The sequence below is a fragment of the Mus caroli genome, unplaced genomic scaffold (assembly GCF_978045245.1).
Source record: "Mus caroli unplaced genomic scaffold, Mus_caroli_1 scaffold_4, whole genome shotgun sequence".
Lineage (NCBI taxonomy): Eukaryota > Metazoa > Chordata > Mammalia > Rodentia > Muridae > Mus > Mus caroli.
The window spans coordinates 7,881,879-7,904,738 of NW_028227259.1; the positions used below are offsets into that span (position 1 = coordinate 7,881,879).

General features: G+C 40.7%; 1 protein-coding gene across 3 annotated transcripts in view; it reads left to right on the forward strand.

Annotated features, from left to right (window-relative positions):
• The window catches only part of Reln (reelin), a 444,727-nt gene that overhangs the window by 354,498 nt on the left and 67,369 nt on the right, over positions 1-22,860 (forward strand). For all 3 annotated transcript variants that reach the window (XM_021163945.3, XM_085836457.1, XM_085836458.1), the window contains exons 37-42: positions 3,164-3,248; positions 4,040-4,222; positions 6,644-6,815; positions 6,916-7,018; positions 15,876-16,105; positions 21,074-21,294. In XM_021163945.3, coding sequence (XP_021019604.1) covers positions 3,164-3,248; positions 4,040-4,222; positions 6,644-6,815; positions 6,916-7,018; positions 15,876-16,105; positions 21,074-21,294 — 994 coding nt within the window. The remainder of the gene's footprint in view (positions 1-3,163; positions 3,249-4,039; positions 4,223-6,643; positions 6,816-6,915; positions 7,019-15,875; positions 16,106-21,073; positions 21,295-22,860) is intronic.

Genomic DNA, 22,860 nt, shown 5'->3' on the forward strand with positions numbered 1-22,860 from the left:
TTCATCCTCCCTCACCTTCCCACTTCCATCTTATCTCTGAAATAAGGTCTTGCTGTGTCTAGTATGTTCATTTTTAATAGTCATTTGCACATAACATTTTCCCTCTTTGGAGATCAGACTTTTCTTACTTTCTGCTGGAGTTAATACATAGGAGTACATATGTACATAATCTTTAGAATTTGGTTACTAGAAGGGAGAACTTCATATCACTGAATTTTTATCTTATAGTATTTGTAGACAATTTTATGAAATCTTTTCTTTTGTTCTTTTTCATTGCTGTGGTTGTGGTTGTTGTTATTTCTTTTTTGTAAACTTCTTCCTGCCAGGAATGGAGTAGAATCTTTACTTAAAGGTGACTTACAGAAAACAAGGCGGTTAAGTCATGTCAACTTGCACTCTCAGACATTGTTACTACACCCTTAGAGTCTACTCTAGATGTCTAGTTAGAGAAGTGTTAAACAGCCGAATGATGCTCTGTGCTTAGCTGACACCTCTCCATGTGTGAATGCATGCCACATCCCGTCCCTCTCAGCAAGGAGAAATTGACTAATCTAGGTGTGTAAATGAAGTCCTTGACGAAAGTCTGCATGGGTTTCTGTATAACCTTAATGAGTCAGACTGAGCACTAAGAAAATTAGACACCCTGGAACTTTTTCAATTATAGCTAATAGTTGCCAGTTAGCATACTTACTTGAATCCAAATTTTCCTCAAGTTTTGCATGAGTATAGAAATACTTTCTGACCTGAGAGATTTATAAGCCCCCAAGAGTGCTAATAGACCAGAGACACTGGGACAGTACATGAAATCCCTGGTTTACAGGAATTAGTCTTGTCTAAGAACATGGAGGGCCCAAGACTGTCAACTTGACTCACCCCATTCCAAGCAGCTGACAAAACCAAAAGACAGAAGCCTTGCAACTTTGCTTGCTTCAAAGGTCTTCACCTGGTAAATTTTCAAGCAATAAAATTACCCTAGTCCTTAAGATTTACAAATAGAAAAGGCACATAGGCTCTGTTTTCCCTTCAACCATGCAAATGCAAGGGCATTCGAGCATTATGTTTTACACGTATTATCCATCAGCTCTGCAAGATGTAGACAGCTCAGTGTGCACCATGCAGGAGGCTGCAGTTTGACCTACAAAGGCATTCTTTCATGAAGAGGGGAAATGATAGTCCCTTCTGATGTTACAGATTCAGGAGTATTCTCTGCTATTAAAACAACTTATTAGATACAAAAGAAATTTTCGTACTGGGCACAGGTGGATCCCTGAACCTGGTGAAAGAAGGAGACAGAAACCAGTGTCTGGGCAGAAACCGTGGTTGATGGCTCCACCACATAAGGGCCAGTGTCAAGTGGTAAGCCAGTACTGCCTGCAGAAAGAGGGAGCCTAGATTACATAGCATACCCAGTCTCCTAGGGAAAGCAGTGGAAAGTGGTCCTTGCACAGTGGCCAGGCTTGCCCTTCAGACGGACCAGCTCCGTACTTAGACTCCATTGCCAGCAGGGAAGAGGCATCATCTTACTCCTGGTGCAGGCACAGAGTATCTGTGAGTGGGAGCTCGGAGCTGCCTGCGGGGGCCGCCTTTGCTCACAACCCTAGTTCCCACAGGATCCCGGGCTACAAAGGTACTTGAGGTATTATGCTTGCATATGCTGAAGGAGGAGGGGAAACACACCAAGCAACACATGGAAGACAGGCATCGATTAAGCACTGAACTAAGGTCATTAATTGTTATGAGGTCATGAAGGAAAAAGGAAATGTATTGGTACGCAGCCTTTCATAGTTACCTTCAGTTCCAGAAGTTTATGATTATAATGTGTAAAGAGATGGGAATAAATGAGTAGTGTTTTTTATTAGACTTCCTAAATACCTCTTGGATTCTAAATGCAAAATGAAATTATTTCTTCTTTTTACCCAAATTAAAGATGAGTTAATAGATAAAACACTTTGTTCCTCTCTCTCTCTTTTTCTCCCTCTCTCTTCCTCTCTCTCTTTCTTCTTCTTCTTCTTCTTCTTCTTCTTCTTCTTCTTCTTCTTCTTCTTCTTCTTCTTCTTCTCTCTCTCTCTCTCTCTCTCTCTCTCTCTCTCTCACACACACACACACACACACACTCACACACATTTGCAACATGAGAATAATATCTTCCTCTTTGGCATAGTTACTAAAGTGTCTGTTAAGACCCAGCATGTGGTAAGCATTCAAACATGTTTGCTATTGCAGCTATTAGGGACAGTGTCTGTAATAAATGTGAAGTGGGGGGAGCTCTTTACTTTGCCTAGCTAATACAATGGTGGGCCTTTGTTTGTTGATAATTAGGAAATGAGTTGGTAGCATTACAGCCTCAGACTAAACTCACTTGGCTCAGCAGGCTTAACTGAGAAATTGAAAGACTGTTTGGACCTTGGAATCTTTGCATAGTGAAATGCAACTCAGTGGCTGTCACCACAGTCCTCTCTATCCATGAACACACACAAAAAAACAAAAAACAAAAAATGAAACAAACAAACAAACAAAAAAACCTTCTGAGATGGCCAGTCCAGGCAACCAGAAGTAGTTAATTAGCAGAAAAAATTACTAAAGCTAATGTGATCATTTTCCTCATTGTGTGGCATCTCTGCATGAGTGGTTACAGTCTAGGCAGGGCGACCTGCTTTCCTTCTGCCTTATTTAACTTAGCCAACTGGGGCATCCTGTCAGCCTGAAGGAGAGCCTCCTGGGGCTGGCAGGGCAGGCAACGCAAGCAATGAGTTCCCAAGACTCCTCAGAGCCCTGGAAAAGTTAGCTATTAGTTCTTGGCCTCCAGCAGGAAAGCACTGCACATTTTTTTATCTTTTCCCTCCTCCCTTCTACAATATGCTGTGATCAAAGGAGTCTATTTTAAAAACTCCAGTAGTGGATGACATCATCACTTTTGCACCACTTTTAATAAGAGCCACAGAAAAGTCTGAGTTAGCAGTGGACAGTGACATTGTGTTGCTTAAACACAGAAAATGAAGACCTCTCCCTTTTCCTTTTAAGCTGGACAAACCATTACTGCTCGCCATATGTAACCGTCATTATGTCTAACTATGTAACTATCACTCAGCTAATTAATGCGAGGTAAGTAATGTAATGGAGGAGTTCTGCCAGTGAAGTCAGGTTCCTTTCTCTCTGTTTCCAGGAGGGACTAAGAATGCTTATTTCCAGAGATCTAGATTGCACCAATACTATGTATGTCCAGTTCTCTCTCCGATTTATAGCAAAAGGTAAGCTGTTCCCAGGGCACAAATCATTTCCCTCCAAAAACCATTGTCCCGTGCACAATCTCTCTTCCCTAAAGAGGTTGCCCCCATGACGGCCCTCAAGTTTCACTGTTCACAAGTAGTCTTTAATACAAGTTTGTCTTACCATAGTGGTGAGATAACTACTGTCGTAAACTGTTAATATAGATGGGGTTACCGTGCTGGTAGGTAAACTCACCACCGTGTTCTCGGACCTCTCCACCACTGTATTCCAGCTATCAGAAACTTTAAGTTAAAGATTATTCATTTATCAATACATGGGGTTAATTTTATAGATGTAAATCCTCCCAAAACACAACTCAGTCTCCCTGACTTTTCATACCTAACTAAATAATTTTCTTCCTAAATAATGTCACTGTGGATATAAGACATTTTCAAATGATTTTTATTTATATTCCCTTGATTCAAATGTTTCAACTTAAGCAAAATGGATGTCAGCAGAATGAATACGTTTTAATTTTAATTTGATATCACCTAGGTATAAAGGAGAGAAAGAGAGAGAGAGAGAAAATGAATGATCAGGCACATGTTTGCATCTGTGTCCTACACACATCTTGAAGAGAAAGGATGCCTACATTTGAATATTTTAAAATATATTTGTACTAAGCTCAACCTAGAGTTACTTTCGGTTGTCGCTGAAGCATTTGGAGCAGGAAGTCTCCATGTTAATATAAACCGGCTCACGCTCTGATGATGCCTCCAGGATTCACTCAGAGCCGGCTATGTCCTCATCACAGCATGCTTTATGCCCCTAGGTACCCCAGAGAGGTCTCACTCCATCCTTCTACAGTTTTCTGTCAGTGGAGGAGTCACCTGGCACCTGATGGATGAATTCTACTTCCCTCAAACGACCAGCATACTTTTCATCAATGTTCCCTTGCCATACAGTGCCCAAACCAACGCTACAAGATTCAGACTCTGGCAACCGTACAATAATGGTAAAAATGATTGTGTTCTGTTTGACCAGTACTGAGTGTTAATGTTCCTGTCATGGAGAAAGGCTTGCCGAAGAGGCATACCAGCTGTGCATGCCACTCCCATTTTACGTTCTGTGTCTTTGTCACCTATGTCGTAGTTGACTGATAAATTCTTGGTTTAGTTTGCCATCATTTGGGTTTGGCATCTTGCCCTATCCTCCCAGGCTACCCCAGAACTCACTACGTAGCTCAGAACAGTTTTGAATCCAAGATCATCTTGCCTTGTCCTCCCAGTTGCCAGGATTACAGATGGGAGCCACAGAACTTGGGCATTTTGTTTTACTCTGTTTTTTGATTTGTTTGTTTTGCTTTGCTTTTAATAATCCATTATTACCGTTACTCACCAATAATGACTCTGCGTTATAGAATTTATTTAGGATACACCATTCTTCTGAATGCTGTTTCATTGGTAAAACAGATTATTGTGAAAAAGTAAAAGGAATTTAGACCCAACGGTGTCTTACATCCTTGTCACATTCACTGGTCATATTACACCAAAAGCAAATAGCACTTAAACAGCACTTCACATTTACAGAAGATTTTTCAAATTTCTAACTTTGATTACTTCTTATAGTTCTACTAATGTTGAATCTAAAGGGACAGACTTTTCCAGAACATGTATCTAACTGTCTAAATAAGTACAATTATACTATATTAAGCAGGAGTAACAGAAAGAGGTATAAAAATGATATTTTTAGCTCTAAAATTTAACCCATATATTTCTTTTATAATAAGTAAAGCATAAAATTTCAACATGTTGTAAAATAGATAAGATCACTGTAGGGTTTTTGCTTAAATGTATTCATGTGTATGAGATGGTATAAAATACCATGAAATTATATAAAATATATAATATAAAAATATTATTTATTGTTACCTGCTATTTTATATGTGTGGATCTTATATAAGGATCAGACAAAACTCTGGAGAAGAAATACACCCAGTGTTAAAATCCAGACAATGATGGACTCATGGTACATCTGAAACGCTTACTTTTCTTCCTTTCGTGTTCATCAAACACTTCCAAGCCAAGACAGTGCGGGAAAGCTACCAGAATTTGGGCCATGAAGAGTGAAAAGAGACAGTGGTGGGTGGTCCATTCACAAAGCAGGCTATTGCCACAGACTCCTGTTTACAAATCTGCTTTTATGCATTGCAAGACCTGCACTGAAAGTAACATCTGTGGTAGGTGCAGGGGACTGAGACAGATGGATGGTCCCAATGCATCCAGAGTCGAGCAGAGTTATCATCTCCTCTTAAATACTCCAGAGTTGCCACGTGAGGAATGGCAGCCGCCCATAGTGAGTGGGTCTTCCCACATCAGCCTAATTGAGATAGTTCCCTGTAAGCATTCCCAGAAGACAGCCACCCAGGTGATTCCAGATCTTTCAAGTTGACAGCTGACATGAACCATCACAGCATGGTTTTGAGTGCTTCCTTCAAGTTCAGACCCAACAACGCTTTGCAAAAGCAGTCTAGCTCCTGCCCTTCTCATCTACAATATAACAGTCCTTAAACACTTGGAAGTTTATGAGAGCATTAAGAAAAGAAGTATAGCATTGTATCTCACAGCACTGATACCATGGTTGACTTTTAAAAGCCACCAGTCACCCCTTGACTAGGGAGTGTACCCAGTTCTAAGCCACGAGCTGCCAGCCTCACAGACAGATGTCTCAGATTCCCCAACACCACACTGCTGGAGACTGGTCCACAGCACTATGCTATCTAGCAGGACAGCACACATTCACTGACTGACTGACGGGACAGCACACATTCACTGACTGACTGACGGGACAGCACACACTCACTGACTGACTGGCAGGACAGCACACATTCGCTGACTGACTGGCAGAACAGCATACACTCACTGACTGACTGACGGGACAGCACACATTCACTGACTGACTAACGGGACAGCACACACTCACTGACTGACTGGCAGGACAGCATACACTCACTGACTGACTGACGGGACAGCACACACTCACTGACTGACTGGCAGGACAGCACACATTCGCTGACTGACTGGCAGAACAGCATACACTCACTGACTGACTGGCAGGACAGCACACATTCACTGACTGACTGACAGGACAGCATACACTCACTGACTGACTGGCAGGACAGCACATACTTACAAGCTGCTTGTCTCAGCTTCCAGAGATCAGAGTGGCTGTTCTGTGCTGTGTCATTTCATATGCTTACAAGCTTATTTTCTTCACACTCTGATCACTGTGAATGTGTGGCCATGAGGCATGTGGGTTTTGAATGAAAAGCATATGTTGAAACTCTTGTCATTGGGTTTTTCCTGTCCTTTGCTTTCTTTCAATGAACAAATCTGATCTTCTTTGGAAAAACTTGATTTATCCCAAACTGTCTCAGGTAAGAAAGAAGAAATCTGGATCATTGATGACTTTATTATTGATGGAAACAATCTGAACAACCCCGTGCTGCTACTGGACACGTTCGACTTTGGGCCCAGGGAAGACAATTGGTTTTTCTATCCAGGTGGTAATATCGGTCTTTACTGCCCGTATTCTTCAAAGGGAGCTCCGTAAGTATTTAACTGAAAGCCAAAAGTACAACCATTGCTTCATACAAACCAGGAGAAAATTTTGCCTAAACCATTTCCTCGTTGCTCTCTTGATAACCAGTGAGGAGGATTCGGCCATGGTATTTGTTTCAAATGAAGTTGGAGAACACTCCATTACCACACGAGACCTAAGTGTGAACGAGAACACCATCATTCAGTTTGAGGTATTGACTCTGTTCTCCTAGAAATTCTTTAAGTTTTATATTAACCAAAACCTCAGCAAGAAGAAGGAAGTCTTTACTGCGACTTCCTCTTAAGGTCATGAAGGCTTGTGTCATAGCTCACTATTACTGTCAGACCAATGTTCATTTCAGAAATAGAGTTGCTTGTTCTGTCCTACCTAGTGCAATAAGTGTTGAAATAATTACTTTAAAATTAGAAAAATGCGAAAGAATGCTATTGTGGTCTTGTTATTCTCACAGTTTTTATATAAAATGAGAATGTGTTAGAACCTAGGTCAATCTAACTATAGTCTGAACTGTGCCGGCATACTAATAGGATCATTATGATGCTACTCTGATAACAGTGTCACACTGTCTTTACAATCACATATACTATGTGTAGTTGACATTTCTTTTTTTATTGAATATTTTCTTTATTTACATTTCAAATATCCCCTTGCCCAGTTCCCTCCACCCAGAAACCCCCTATCCTATCCTCCCTCCCCCTGCTTCTGTGAGGGTGTTCCTCCACCCACCCACTCACTCCCACCTACCCGCACTCAGTTCCCCTACACTGGGGCATCTATACAGCCTTCATAAGACCAAAGACCTCTCCTCCCATTGATGCATGACAAGGCCATTCTCTGCAATGTATACAGCTGGAACCACATGTACTCCTTTGTTGATGGCCTAGTCCCTGGGAGTTCTTAGGGGACTGGTCAGTTGATATTGTTGTTCTTCCTGTGGGGTTGCAATCCAGTTCAGTCCTTTCTCTAACTCCTCTATTGGAGACCTGACACTCAGTCCAGTGGTTGGCTGCGAGCATCTGTCTCTGTATTTGTAAGACTCTGGCAGGGTGTCTCAGGAGACAGCCATATCAGGCTCCTTTCAACATACCCTGCTTGGCACAATTGTGCCTTAGATTGGTAACTGAATATAGGATGAATCCCCACGTGGGACAGTCTCTGGGTGGCCTTTCCTTCAGTCTCAGCACAACTCTTTATCTCCATATTTGCTCCTGTGAGTATTTTGTTCTCCTTCTAAGAAGGACCAAAGCACCCATACTTCCCATATTTTGGTCTTCTTTTCTCTTAAGCTTCCTATGATCTGTGAATTGTGTCTCCATTATTTGGAGCTTATCAGTGAGCACATACCATGTGTGTTCTTTAGCTATTGGGTTGCCTCACTCAGGATGATATTTTCTAGTTCTACCCATTTGCCTAAGAATTTCATGAATTCATCATTTTTAATAGCTGAGTAGTACTCCATTGTATAAATGTACCACATTTTCTGTATCTATTCCTCTGTTGAAGGACATCTGGGTTCTTTTCAGCTTCTGGCTATTATAAACAGGGCTGCTATGAACATTGTGGAGCATGTGTCCTTCTTACATGTTGGAGCATTTTCTGGGTATACGCCCAGGAGTGGTACAGCTGGGTCTCAGGTAGTACTATGTCCAATTTTCTGAAGAGCCGCCAGACTGATTTCCAGAGTGGCTGTACAAGCTTGCAATCCCACAAGCAATGGAGGAGTGTTCCTCTCTCTCCACATCCTCACCAGCATCTTCTGTCACCTGAATTTTTTATTTTAGCCATTCTGACTGGTGTGAGGTAGAATCTCAGGGTTGTTTTGATTTGCATTTTCCTGATGACTAAGGATGTTGAACATGTCTTTAAATGCTTCTCAGCCATTTGATATTCTTCAGTCGAAAATTCTTTGTTTAGCCCTGTACCCCATTTTTAATAGGGTTATTTGATTTTTCTGGAGTCTAACTTCTTGAGTTATTTGTATATATCAGATATTAGCCTTCTATCGGATGTAGGATTAGTAAAGATCTTTTCCCGATCTGTTGGTTGCCTTTTTGTTGTATTGACAATGTCCTTTGCCTTACAGAAGCTTTGCAATTTTATGAGGTCCCATTTGTCTATCATTGATCTTCAAGCATAAGCCATTGGTGTTCTGTTCAGGAATTTTTCCGCTGTGCCCATGTGTTCAAAACTCTTCCCCACTTTCTCCTCTATAAGTTTCAGTGTCTCTGGTTTTATGTGGAGGTCCTTGATCCACTTGGATTTGAGCTTTGTACAAGGAGATAAGAATGAATCAATTTGCAATCTTCTACATGCTAACTAACCTCCAGTTGAACCAGCACCATTTGTTGAAAATGCTGTCTTTTTTACAACTGGATGGTTTTAGCTCCTTTGTCAAAGATCAAGTGACCATAGGTGTGTGAGCTCATTTCTGGGTCTTCAATTCTATTCCATTGATCTTCCTGCCTGTCTCTATACCAATACAATACAGTTTTTATAACTATTGCTCTGTAGTACAGTGTGAGTTCAGGGATAGTGATTTCCCACAAAATTCTTTTATTGATGAGAATAGTGTTCCCTATCCTTGGCTTTTTGTTATTCCCAATAAATTTGAAAATTGCTTTTTCTAGCTCTATGAAGAATTGATTTGGAATTTCGATGGGGATTGTATTGAATCTATAGATTGCTTTCAGCAGGATGGCCATTTTTACTATATTAGTCCTGCCAATTCATGAGCATGGGAGATCTTTCCATCTTCTAAGATCTTCTTTGATTTCTTTCTTCAGGGACCTGAAGTTCTTGTCATACAGATCTTTCACTTGATTAGTTAGGGTCACATCAAGGCACATAATATTATTTGGGACTATAGTAAAGGGTGTTGTTTCCCTAATTCTTTCTCAGCCTGTTTATCCTTTGAGTAAAAGAAGGCTACTAATAAGTTTGAGTTAATTTTATATCCAGTCACTTTGCTGAAGTTGTTTATCAGCTTTAGGAGTTCTCTAGTGGAATTTTTGGGGTTTCCTAAGTATATGATCATATCATCTGCAAATAGTGATATTTTGACTTCTTCCTTTCCAACTTATATCCCTTTGACCACCTTCTGTTGTCTAATTGCTCTATCTAGAACTTTGAGTACTATATTGAACAGATAGGGAGAGAGTGGGCAGCCTTGTCTAGTCCCTGATTTTAGTGAGATTGCTTCAAGTTTCTCTCCATTTAGTTTGATGTTGGCTACTAGCTTAGTGGATATTGCTTTTACTATGTTTAGGTATGAGCCTTGGTTCTTGATCTTTTCAAGACTTTTAACATGAAGGGATGCTGAATTTTGTCAAATACTTTTTCAGCATCTAATGAAATGAGCACGTGGTTTTTTCCTTTGAGTTTGTTTATATAATGGATTACATTGATGGATTTCCATATATTGAACCATCCCTACATCCCTGGGATGAAGCCTTCTTGATCATGGTGAATGATCATTTTGATGTGTTCTTGGATTCGGTTGGCAAGAATTTTATTGAGTATTTTTGCATCAGTGTTCATAAGGGAGATTGATCTGAAGTTCTCTGTTGGGTCTTTGTGTAGTTTAGGTATAAATGCAATTGTGGCTTCATGGAATGAATTGGGTGGTGTTCCTTCTGTTTCTATTTGTATTGGTATTAGGTCTTCTTTAAAGGTCTGATAGAATTCTGCTCTAAACCCATCTGGTCCTGGGCTTTTTTTGGTTGGGAGACTTTTTTTTTAATTTTTAATATTTTATTACATATTTTCCTCAATTACATTTCCAATGCTATCCCAAAAGTCCCCCATACCGCCCCCCACTTCCCTACCCACCCATTCCCATTCTTTTGGCCCTGGCATTCCCCTATATTGGGGCATATAAAGTTTGCAAGTCCAATGGGCCTCTCTTTCCATTGATGGCCGACTAGGCCATCTTTCGATACATATGCAGCTAGAGACAAGAGCTCCGGGGTACTGGTTAGTTCATCATGTTGTTCCAACTATAGGGTTGCAGATCCCTTTACCTCCTTGGTTACTTTCTCTAGCTCCTCCATTGGGAGCCCTGTGATACATCCGATAGCTGACTGTGAGCATCCACTCCTGTGTTTGCTAGGCCCCTGCATAGTCTCACAAGAGACAGCTATATTTGGGTCCTTTCAGCAAAATCTTGCTAGTGTATGCAATGGTGTCCGCGTTTAGAAGCTGATTATGGGATGGATCCCTGGATACGGCAGTCTCTAGATGGTCGGTTGGGAGACTTTTAATGACTTATTCTATTTCTTTAGGGGTTATTGGACTGTTTAGATGGTTTATCTGATCCTGATTTAACTTTGGCACCTGGTATATGTCTAAAAAATTGTCCATTTCATCCAGATCTTCCAATTTAGTTGAGTATAAACTTTTGTAGTAAGATCTGATGATTTTTTTTGGATTTACACATTTTCTGTTATTATGTCTCCCTTTTTATTTCTGATTTTATTAATTTGGATACTGTCTCCATGCCCTCTGGTTAGTCTGGTTAAGGGTTTCTCTATCTTGTTGATTTTCTCAAAGAACCAGCTCCTGGCTTTGTTGATTCTTTATATAGTTCTTTTTGTTTCTATTTGGTTGATTTCAGCCCTGAGTTTGATTATTCCCTGCCATCGAGTCCTCTTGGGTGTATTTGCTTCTTTTTGTTCTAGAGCTATCAGGTGTGCTGTCAAGCTATTAGTGTAAGCTCTCTGGTTCCTTTTTGGAGGCATTTAGAGCTATGAGTTTTCCTGTTACCACTGCTTTCATTGTGTCCCATAGGTTTTAGTATGATGTGTCTTCATTTTCATTAAATTCTAAAAAGTCTTTCATTTCCTTCTTTATTTCTTCCTTGACCAAATTATTATTGAGTAGGGTGTTGTTCAGCTTTCATGTGTATGTTGGCTTTCTATAATTTATGTTATTATTGAAGACCAGCCTTGGAGCATGGTGATCTGATAGGACATATGGGATTATTTCAATCTTCTTGTATCAGTTAAGGCCTGTTCTGTTACCGATTATATGGTTAATTTTGGAGAAGGTACCATGAGGTGCTTGCTGCGAAGAAGGTATATTCTTTTGTTCTAGGATGAAATGTTCTATAAATACCTCTTAAATCCATTTGATCCATAACTTCTGTTAGTTTCACTGTGTCTCTGTTTAGTTTCTGTTTCCATGATCTTTCCATTGATGAGAGTGGGGTGTTGAAGTCTCCCACTATTATTGTGTGGGGTGTGATGTGTGCTTTGAGCTTTAGTAAAGTTTCTTTTATGAATGTGGGTGCCCTGGCATTTGGAGCGTAGGTGTTCAGAATTGAGAGTTCACCTTGGTAGATTTTTCATTTGATGAGTATAAAGTGTCCCTCCTTATCTTTTTTGATAACTTTAGGTAGAATGTCAATTTTATTCAATATTATAATGGCTACTCCAGCTTGTTTCTTGGAACCATTTGCTTGGAAAATTGTTTTCCAGCCCTTTACTCTGAGGTAGTGTCAGTCTTTATCACTGAGGTGTGTTTCCTGAATGCAGCAAAATGTTCCATCCTATTTATGTATCCAGTCTGTAAGTCTATGTCTTTTTATTGGGGAATTGAGTCCATTGATGTTAAGAGATATTAAAGAAAAGTGATTGTTACTTCTTGTTATTTTTGTTGTTAGAGGTGGAATTTTGTTTATGTTGCTATCTTCTTTTAGGTTTGTTGAAAGATTACTTTCTTGCTTTTTCTAGGATGTAGTTTCCATCTTTGTGTTGGTATTTTCCATCTATTATCCTTTGTATGGCTGGGTTTGTGGAAAGATATTGTGTAAATTTGTTTTTGTCATGGAATGTCTTGGTTTCTCCATCTATGGTAATTGGGAGTTTTGCTAGGTATGGTCTTATGATCTCTTAGTGTCTGTATGACATCTGCTCAGGGTCTTCTAGCTTTCATAGTCTCTGGTGAGATATCTTGTGTAGTTCTGATAGGTCTGCCTTTATATGTTACTTGACCTTTTTCCCTTACTACTTTTTTTATTATTAGATGTTTTCTTCATTTACATTTCAAATTCTATCCCCTTTCCTAGTTTCCTCTCAGAAAATCTCCTATACCTTCTCCTTTCCCCTCCCCCTGCTCCCCAACCCACCCATTCCCACTTCCTGGCCCTGGCATTCCCCTATACTGGAGCATAGAATCTTCGCAAGACCAAGGACCTCTCCTCCCATTGATGGCCAACTACACCATCCTCTGCTACATATGCAGCTAGAGACATGAGCTCTGGGGGTACTGGTTAGTTCATATTGTTGTTCCTCCTATAGGGCTGTAGACCCCTTAGTTACAGAGACAAAGTTCAGAGCTGAGACTGAAGGAAGGACCATCCAGAGACTGCCTCACCTGGGGATCCATCCCATACCAAACCCAGACACTATTGCATACACCAACAAGATTTTGCTGACAGGACCCTTACTGCTTTTAATGTTCTTTCTTTGTTTATTGCATTTGGTGTTTTGATTATTATGTGACAAGAGGTATTTCTTTTCTGGTCCAATCTGTTTGGAGTTCTGTGGACCTCTTATATGTTTATGGGCATCTCTTTCTTTAGGTTAGGGAATTTTTCTTCTATAACTTTGCTGAAGATATTTACTGGCCTTTTAAGTTGGGAATCTTTACTCTCTTCTATACCTATTATCCTCAGGTTTGGTCTTCTCATTGTGTCCTAAATTTCCTGGATATTTTGGGTTAGGAGCTTTTTGCATTTTGTATTTTCTCTGACTGTTGTGTCAGTGTTTTCTATGGTATCTTCTGCACCTGAAAGTCTCTCTTCTATCTCTTGTATTCTTTTGGTGAAGCTAGTTTTTCTAACTCAATGGTTGTCTCCTTTTGTGATTTCTTTATTGTTTCTATTTCTATTTTTAGATCCTGGATGGTTTTGTTCATTTCCTTCACCTGTTTGATTGTGTTTTCCTGTAATATTTTAAGGGATTTTTGTGTTTCCTCTTCAAGGATGTCTACCTGTTTACCTGTGTTCTCTTGTGTTTCTTTAAGGAGGTTATTTATGTCCTTCTTAAAGTCCTCTATCATTGTCATGAGAAGTGATTTTAGATCTGCGTCTTCCTTTTCCGTTGTGATGATGTATACAGGACTTGTTATGGTGGGATAATTGGGTCCTGGTGATGGCAAATAATCTTGGTTTCTGTTGCTTATGTTCTTACACTTCCCTCTTGACATCTAAATATCTCTAATGCTACCTGCCCTCGATATCTGACTGGAGCCTGTTCTTCGTGTAATCCTGGTTATGTCATAACTCATCATAGTCCAGCTGTCTCTATGATCCTGTGATTCCAGGATCCTGTGATCCTGAGATTTTGGGTGTGTCAGAGTTCCTGGGAGTCAAGCTACCTCTAGGACCCTGAGATCCTTGTGTGACCAAGCTCCTGGGATCCTGGGATCCTGGCTGTGTTAGAGCACCTGGGATTTGAGCTTCCTCTGAGTGCTGTGGGACTGGCTGCAGAGTTTGTGCCCAAGGTAAACTGGCACAGACTGGAAGGAACCAGAGCCACTGGTCGGGCAGGGTTCCTGCATCCCTAGATCCTGCTGGTTCCAGTTAGTCCTGGTGGTGTTGGAATAGATGTCGTGTCCTACTCACCGCTGATCTTAAGATCCCGGGCATGCTAGAATGCCTAGGAGTGGAGCCTCTTCTGGGTGCTGTTGGACTGGCTGCAGAGTGTGTGCCCAAGGTAAACCAGCGCAGACCGGAAGGACTGTCGTTGACATTTCGTGCATTCCTTATATTTGTCAAGAAAGTAAATTCATAATTAGAACATTTGCATATTGAAAACACTTGCCTAAAATCCACAGAATCAGAGGCTTCTTGTGCCAGTGTTCTAAGTAGTGAGTAACATTTTTCTGATCTCTGACTTGGTAATATTTCCTGATTTTATGGTTTAAATGCTAAGACGAAATAGTACTTTTGTCTCTTTTAGGAATTGAAGTAGAAATTAGTGCCTAGAGTTTAAAAGTTCATCAAGTTCCAGTTGTTTACTCACTGGAAGGTAAAGGGGTAAACATGTCCTTCCACCACTCTTCATGTTCTTCTGCTCAACACACTGCATGTTAAATAACCAGCTACTACAATAGTGTGCTAGTAAGACAGTGTTCATCTGCATTGGAAGGGTGAGCTCTGTACAGAAAGAGCCACCTGCATGCAGCAAGAAGGAGCTTATCTGGAAAGGAAGGAGAGAGGAAAAGAAGGAGGGAGGGAGGGAAGGAAGGAATGAGGGACAGGCAGAGGAAGGGAGGAGAAAAGGAAAGGTCAAAGGTTACAAATTTCCCATTGAATTGCACAAGGAACCTACATATTCAGTGTCCAACATGTGGACTAAAGTTTTAGTATGTAGCTGTGTTACATACTGGAAATTACAAAGTAGATCATAGGTTCCTTACCATGCACCACATGCCACATGTATACAAGATTACATACATGTACAAAGGGAAGGTTGGTTTTCTTACCTGTAACTGCCACTTCATCATATATGCTATCTCAAAATTCTTTCCACCTTAAAGAGAACTTTTGAAAATCTACCCTGGTGTGAGGGAAAAATAGCAATGAGTGTATTTTATTTTATTTTTATATTGAATGTGTGTTGGAGATTCTCCAAGTTAAAAACTTTTGGAATTGTTTATAAAGTGTCCTAAAGAGAGCAGGTGTTACTGCACAGATTGATGAGGAGGCCAAGGGTTGGGATTAAGTAGACATTCTTTATTATAATTTTATTGGCTTGACAATAAAATAAAAAATGAGCCAAAGTTAAATTTGGAATTATCTCAACCTTTCCCGTGTTCATTTTTCTGTTTCTCATAACATTAGAGAAAATAGCTTCTATACAGCCTTTTTCGGGCTCTTTATGAAGAATATATAATTTAAAGGTAATATATGATGTCACTTAGGGAACAGCTCTTCCAGAGTGACATATTTCAGTAAGACCCTTCTCAGGGATTAAATGGCCTCTGAGAAGCACGGCCAGTGTGCGTTGCTCTGAGATAATCTGCATCACGTTTTCTTTCATCCCAAGATCAATGTTGGCTGCTCCACTGATAGCTCTTCTGCTGATCCGGTCAGACTGGAATTCTCAAGGGACTTTGGAGCCACCTGGCACCTGCTGCTGCCTCTCTGCTACCACAGCAGCAGCCTCATCAGCTCCTTATGCTCCACTGAGCATCACCCAAGCAGCACCTACTACGCGGGGACCACCCAGGGCTGGCGGCGGGAGGTCGTGCACTTCGGAAAGCTGCACCTTTGTGGGTGAGGACCTGCCACTTGGCACCATACTTGTCTCTCGTTTGGTGACCTGCCCTTCTGAAATCATTCAGGGAGAAAATGCCACGTGGTGTTTGTTTTCAGTTCTAACTTGAAACAGATCAGTAGATGGTCAAAGAAGGAAAAAAGAGATGGATGATATAGCTACTTGTACAGAGTTTGAGGCTAGAGTCAAGAGTGTGCTGTGGGTTGCATAGCTTGAAATCTGTTTCCCCATGCATCTTTAACAAATCAAAGGGAAGCAAGAGAATGCATTTCTCTCATAATGTTGCCCCTCTTGCCGTGGGCTCTCACCTCACACTGTAAGTACAGTAAAAACACAACGCATTCACACACACCCCTATGGGCATGTATGGAGGAAGCTGGACGCCTACAGCCAGTTGCTGGCATCTCATAAAGCGACATGAACACTTCCCTCTTGAGCATTCTCACTTCTCAACCCCTCTCAGCATGCTTGTCTCTTCTGTGGGAAAGCCATTTGGAGATAAAGGACTTCAACTGCCACAGAGATAATGACAGTTTTGAAAATAAAACTTAAATAACACAGGAAACAGCAAGGACATCAGCAAAGCAGCCAGCCTGAGTCTTAACCTTCCTGCTGCTGTGCCCCCTTAATACAGGTCCTAGTGCTGTGCTAGCCCCCAATCAGAAAGTTAATTTCATTGCTACTTCATTACTGTAATGTTGGTACTGTTATGAGTCATAATATAAGTATCTGTTTTCTAGTGGTCTTAGGGGACTCCTGTGAAAGGGTCACTTTACCCTCAAAGGGGTCATGGCCCACAGGCTGAGAGCACTGCTTTAGACTACCATTCATCCTTTCAGTGTACATCAGAAAGAAGTACTACTGTCTCACCTTCAAGATGAAAGTCGATCTTCAGTCCTCACGTGCAGCTAGGCATAACCAGACCTCGCCTGCCTATGAACCAAACAAGTACTGGGCACTTTTCCAAAAGAGTGGAAGTACATTAGCAAAAGTTAGCGTTGTCTTGGAGCATAATGCATTCCACCACCACCCCCAGCACCTCACTAGAGCTGTTTCCATAATTCAATTGTGAAGAGTGTAAATACTTCCTGTTGCCGACTGTGTCACTTGTTATGGTGTGAAGGCCGTGTACTTATAGACACACAATGTTTTCTTCGCATGCGAGTATCACTCAACAGAAGAACCTCTGCACTCTGTTGGGGTGGAGTGGGGGTTGCAAGGAGCGTCCCCAGACAAAACAGAATTGGTGCCACCTAACTTTATGTTGAGCTGCTATTGGCTAGCAGAGCTGTTCACAGAAGTGGGCAGGAGGCAATATCTCAGCAATAGGAAAAACACTTTCTGAAATCAGTGAATTTTCATGTAGAAAATGGAAGTTTATGAAAAGATGCTGGAGTGTTATGGTTCATAATCTATGAACCTGCCATCCACGTCAAATAGATCATGGTTCCAAATCTTGATTCCAAATCTCCTAAAAAGAAAATCTGAATATATGTTCATGGCCAAAAGTCCAGAGGCCACTCCTGGACACACATGGTCTGACTGTGTCACCCCAAAATTCATATGGTGAAATTCTTACCTTTAAGGTCATAGCCTGAGGAAGTAGCCTTCAGCGAGGTCACTAGATCATAAGGGGGGGCCCCAGAAAACTGCTTTGCCTCGAGCACCATGAGAACACACAGCTAGAGGACACCTAGTATGAGCTGAAGAGCAAGCTCTTAGCAGATGCTGTGCTAGCTCCCTGGTCTTGGGCCTTCAGTTCCTACAGTGCTTAAAAGTAATAAATGTCATTTTTTACAAGCTACCCAGTTCATGTGATATTTCTGTAGCCCCTGAAAGCAGAGTGAGACGGATACTCTTGACCAAAGTGGTCCCTTAGTTTCATCGTGATGACACTGAGAAGGGCCAGGTCTCCTCTTCAGTGAGGCTCTGCTTTTCTCTTCCTTCCTAGTCAAGAAAGGGCCCTACAATAGGTTGTAGCCATGATTATGGTGGACCACGTAAGACTTGCTTCAGAGTTCTCACATGCAAGTAACCTTACCTGAAGCACATGAAGTAAGTCAAGAGTTCTGTGAGGGAAAGGCCACCCACGCCCATAGGACCAGGCCACAGGGCCACACCTCACTAGGTGGCATCCTCTGTGGCACACCCATGTGTAAAGCATAGCAGCATATCTTGGGAATGTAAGCAAGGGAAATACAGATGTCTCTATTTTACCTGCTAGAGGAAATTCATTTTTGAAAGACTAGCCCTAAGGTACAGAATTGAGACTGGCGTGTAGCTTGTATTCCAAGTCGTTTTATTTCTGTGGGATGTAGGAGTCGTGCCTACACTCAGAGCTGTTCAACCCCAACTGTTTTCAGCCATTTCTGTAGAGGGAAGGTTTGGTCCACATCTTTGTCTCAAGAGAAGAATTAGTCCTGTTTTTAAAACCCACACAGGCGTGAATTGCTGGAATTGCTGGAGGGCAGAAGTGAAAATTTCTCCACTCAGTGAGCCATTCCCGGGTTTGCACTCAACATGGCATATAATAGCACAAATGCTAGCTGCTAAAGTGTGTGTGTGTGTGTGTGTGTGTGTGTGTGTGTGTGTGTGTGTGTGTTTAAAGGACCCTTTTCTGTGATTTAATGAACATTGGATACAAACATGGGCACAAATATAAACAATTAAATATATAATGTTTTCAATGTCAAGTCTTTACATTTTTTTACATTTTAATTAAAATACAAGTATATCACTTACCCCTTCCTTTTCTTCCCTTCAAGCCCCTCCCATACCCCCACTCTCAAACTGACAGCCTCTATATACCGTTTACATTCAAATTATGTGTTGAATTTCCACCTAATTTTAAACACATCACCTTTCAGCCGTGCATCTCATTGTCTTGGAAATGTCTTAAGTGTCGTTTTATGCAGTTTCATAACAAGTCAACCAGAGGCCCCTACTGAGTGGAGACTCTGTGGTGTGTTCAAAGTTCTAAGTGTCTATTTTTAATAGGCAGATCCTTTGAGCAGCGCTGGCTGGAGAGCAGACTCTCACATTCACAGGGTGGATGGCAGTGAGAATTTTTCAAACTAAGATCTCAGCTGAAGGGAACCACAGCGAAGCCAGGCCCATTTGTCCTGGCATTTGCAGTTTCTGTGCCAAGGTGGCAAGCACTAATAAATACCCAACCAAGGTGCTTCATTTGTATTCAGAACATTTGAATAAATAAGTTCAAACAAAATCCATGTAGGCTTTCCTTCAAAGGAAAACTCCAGCCATTTCCCTCAGCTCAGCAGTCTGAAAGTTCAAAAGGTAAGAAGTGTCTTTGCCAAGACTAAACTCTGACAAGTGTAGGAGAGCCTGCTTTAATTATCAGCTGGCATTTTGGGGACAGCCTAGTCTACCTGGGGTCTTGCTGTAAACAATGAGACAGTACATGAGAACGTGGCTCTGTCTGCCTTAGTCCCTGGGACCGTGCAGAGGCAGAAGCAGCTTCTGTCTCTTCACCCATGCCCAACCCTACTGCTTCACTTCAATTTCTGTTTCTCAAATTAAAAGCTATTCAGAAGTTAGCTTATACGGTAACAAGAAGATGGATAAATTCATGGACACAAAAGTAAGTGCCCATGACCTGTCGAATGCCCAACTTCTCTGAGCTGACTTTATGTTTTTAAAAATGTGTTATTTCTGGACTTCTGGGTAAATATATAGATTATTTCTAGTAACATAACTGTACACCAGTAAAATGATGAAATAATGCACTTGCTAATTTGGGAGGTATGTGGAAGGGGAATAGTGGTTGGCTGGTCAGTTAGTTAGGTTTATATTTTAAAAAATAAACAGGATTCATGCTGGCCTAGAACTCTCAGTAGAGGCTGGCCTCAAACTCATGGAAGTTCTTCTATTTCTATGTCTGGTTCTGAGATTACAGGTGCGAGCCACCAACCCTGACATATTTACTTATTTTTTACTAAAATAAGTAAATAAAACAAGACATAAGAAGAAGCAGCCAAAAAATAAATCTGATTTTCTTACTTTTTTCTTTTAAATTTACTGAGCAGCTACTGTGTTAAAAAAAAAACCATGATACCGGAACCATGAAAGGGTGCAATAAAGGAGGCATAGACGTTAGCTTCTAAAGCTATCGGCTAGTAGAGGAAGTAGGCATGTTTTAAGTAATTCCAGTAGTCACACTGCACTCATGGAAATGCCGTCACAGTCATGGAAAAGCATAACTGGAAGACCCAACAATTCTGCTCCATGCTCTGCGGAACAAATACTGATGCTGCCCGAGTGTTCACAGCAGCACCTTTCTCAATAGCCAAACAGTGGGAATGGTCCAATCAACGGATGACCAGAGCTGATAAATCCTCATGATGGAGCATTATGAGGAAGGAAAGTCTGACACTTGCTACAAGTGAATGGGGCTTGTAAACGTGAACACTGAGTGAACATAGCTGAATGCAGACCTTATGTTACAGGGCTTCATTGCTGTAGCGTGCTCTGAATGGGCAAACCCACAGAGGCAGGCAGGAGGTTGGTGGTTGCCAAGAAAAAGTAAATGTGGCAGGGCTACTGAGACCTGGGGTTTCCTGTCAGGGTGATGAAACACATTGGAACTCGATAAAAGATGGCATAGAATTGTGCACTTTATGTGGTTTGCGTGGTTGACTATATGTTTCGTGAGTTTTACATCCATTTTTAAGTGGTTAGCTATGCAAAATGTTGAGAGTTAAGCAGTCTTTACCAAGAGAGCCAGCGTTGGAAGCATAGGAAGACCAGGTGCACGATTTTAATAACTGGTCAAAAAAATTAGAATTTTCCTGAAATGACAAATTTTCTTCTGTTTTCTAAATCCTGTTTTCTTCTTCTTAAGTTGATATGTAAGTAGTAATTTCCCTTTGTTTATGGACCAAATGTGCTAACATAAAGATGTAGTGTTCTATTGGATAACTTTAAGACCCCTGTGCCTTGTTTTCCAGATCTGTGCGTTTCCGTTGGTACCAGGGATTTTATCCTGCTGGCTCTCAGCCAGTCACATGGGCCATCGACAATGTCTACATTGGTCCCCAGTGTGAAGAGATGTGCTATGGACACGGGAGCTGCATCAATGGAACCAAGTGTATATGTGACCCGGGCTACTCTGGGCCGACCTGTAAAATAAGCACCAAAAATCCTGATTTTCTCAAAGACGACTTTGAAGGTAATCTTTTCTGGTAGTTCTTAGAAGAATTTACATATAAACACAATCTGTGGTGGATAATTAACCACTCACGTATATTCTAATAGTTATCCTTACAGCTGCCAATACACTAAAAGGCCATTTCTTCCTGAATTTTATAGGTTACACTTTTGACATGGCAGTTAGTGGGGGAGAATGAGTGGACTTTAATTGAGAAATTAAAAGGTTATTTCCACCACTTTTTATAAAATTTAATTTTCAGTAGACAGGTTAGATCATTAATGTCTTGATACTACTATTGATGGAATAAGTTGTACACATAGGAACCTATAGGAAAAATGAAACAAATTCCTTTACTTAGTTAATTATACATGCCGTTTGCTGTTTATTAGCTAGTTGAGAATGGTGCATAACATATTTTGATCATATTCCCCTCTCTCCTCCAACTCTTCCTAGATCCACTGATCCACTCATCTTCTGTGCCACCCAACAGTGTGTCTTTTTCATTTCCCCTTCAAGTTTGAACTCCCCAAATATTCATGGATGTGGGGACTTCCTTGGGGAATGGTCTTGTCAGGGCTAACTCTTAGACAACCCTGTCTCTCCCTCTCTCAACAGCAGACCATAGCCAGTAGCTCCTTGCCTAGGGAGAGGCCCTCATGCTGGGACTTGGTCTGGCTACGCATGTTCAGGTCTTGTGCATGCTATAGCAACTGCTTTATTTTCACAACCTTTTACACCACATGAAATTACTGATAAGTGGCAAAAGAATATGCCTAAGGGATAGACTTAGATTATAAGAAACAATTTTTCAGAAATCTTGGTTCCACCAACTGTTCAGGCAGCCTCTCCCTTTCCACACATTTATTTTACCACACATTTACCATACATATGATGGTAGTGTTACAACAAAGAAAAATGTACATTACATACTAGTGATTTTGGGAGCATCTAAATTGTAGATGTACTGTTTCCCATAGGTTGGATTAAACATTTTTATATGGTGGCCAACACAGCAGCTCTGCTACTGAACCAGACCAGAAGATTGTTTTCCTCCATTTTCTTTAAGACTTTTAATAATTACAAAATACTACTAATAATTTTATTATCTATAATTTTATATTACATTTTAAAACTGCAGTTAGTTACAAGCATACAGTGAAACATTATACTGCCATAAAACATTTGAACTATTGATGTATGCTGCAATGTATATGAACCTTGGACATAATACAGTAAATAAAAGAAACCAGACCCAAAGAAAAAAATCCATTGCCTATTCTGTTTGTGTGAAACATCCCAAATAAGCCAGTCCTTGGGGGTAAAAAGCAGCCTGGTGGTTGCCAGGGATGCAGAAGAAAGAGAAGCTAGCGCTTTATTGATATGGGCGTCTTCTCCTTGGGGGGACAAAAGAAGGTTTTACATCAGAAATATACTAAATACTGTATTAAATTGTTAATACAATAAACATGTTTTGTGTTTTTTTACCTCATTTAAAAAAACTAAATGTAAGATTCATATCTGAATAGATTTGAAAACTGGCTCTGAAAGATATTTAACAGCAACTATTAAATTATATTTAAATTT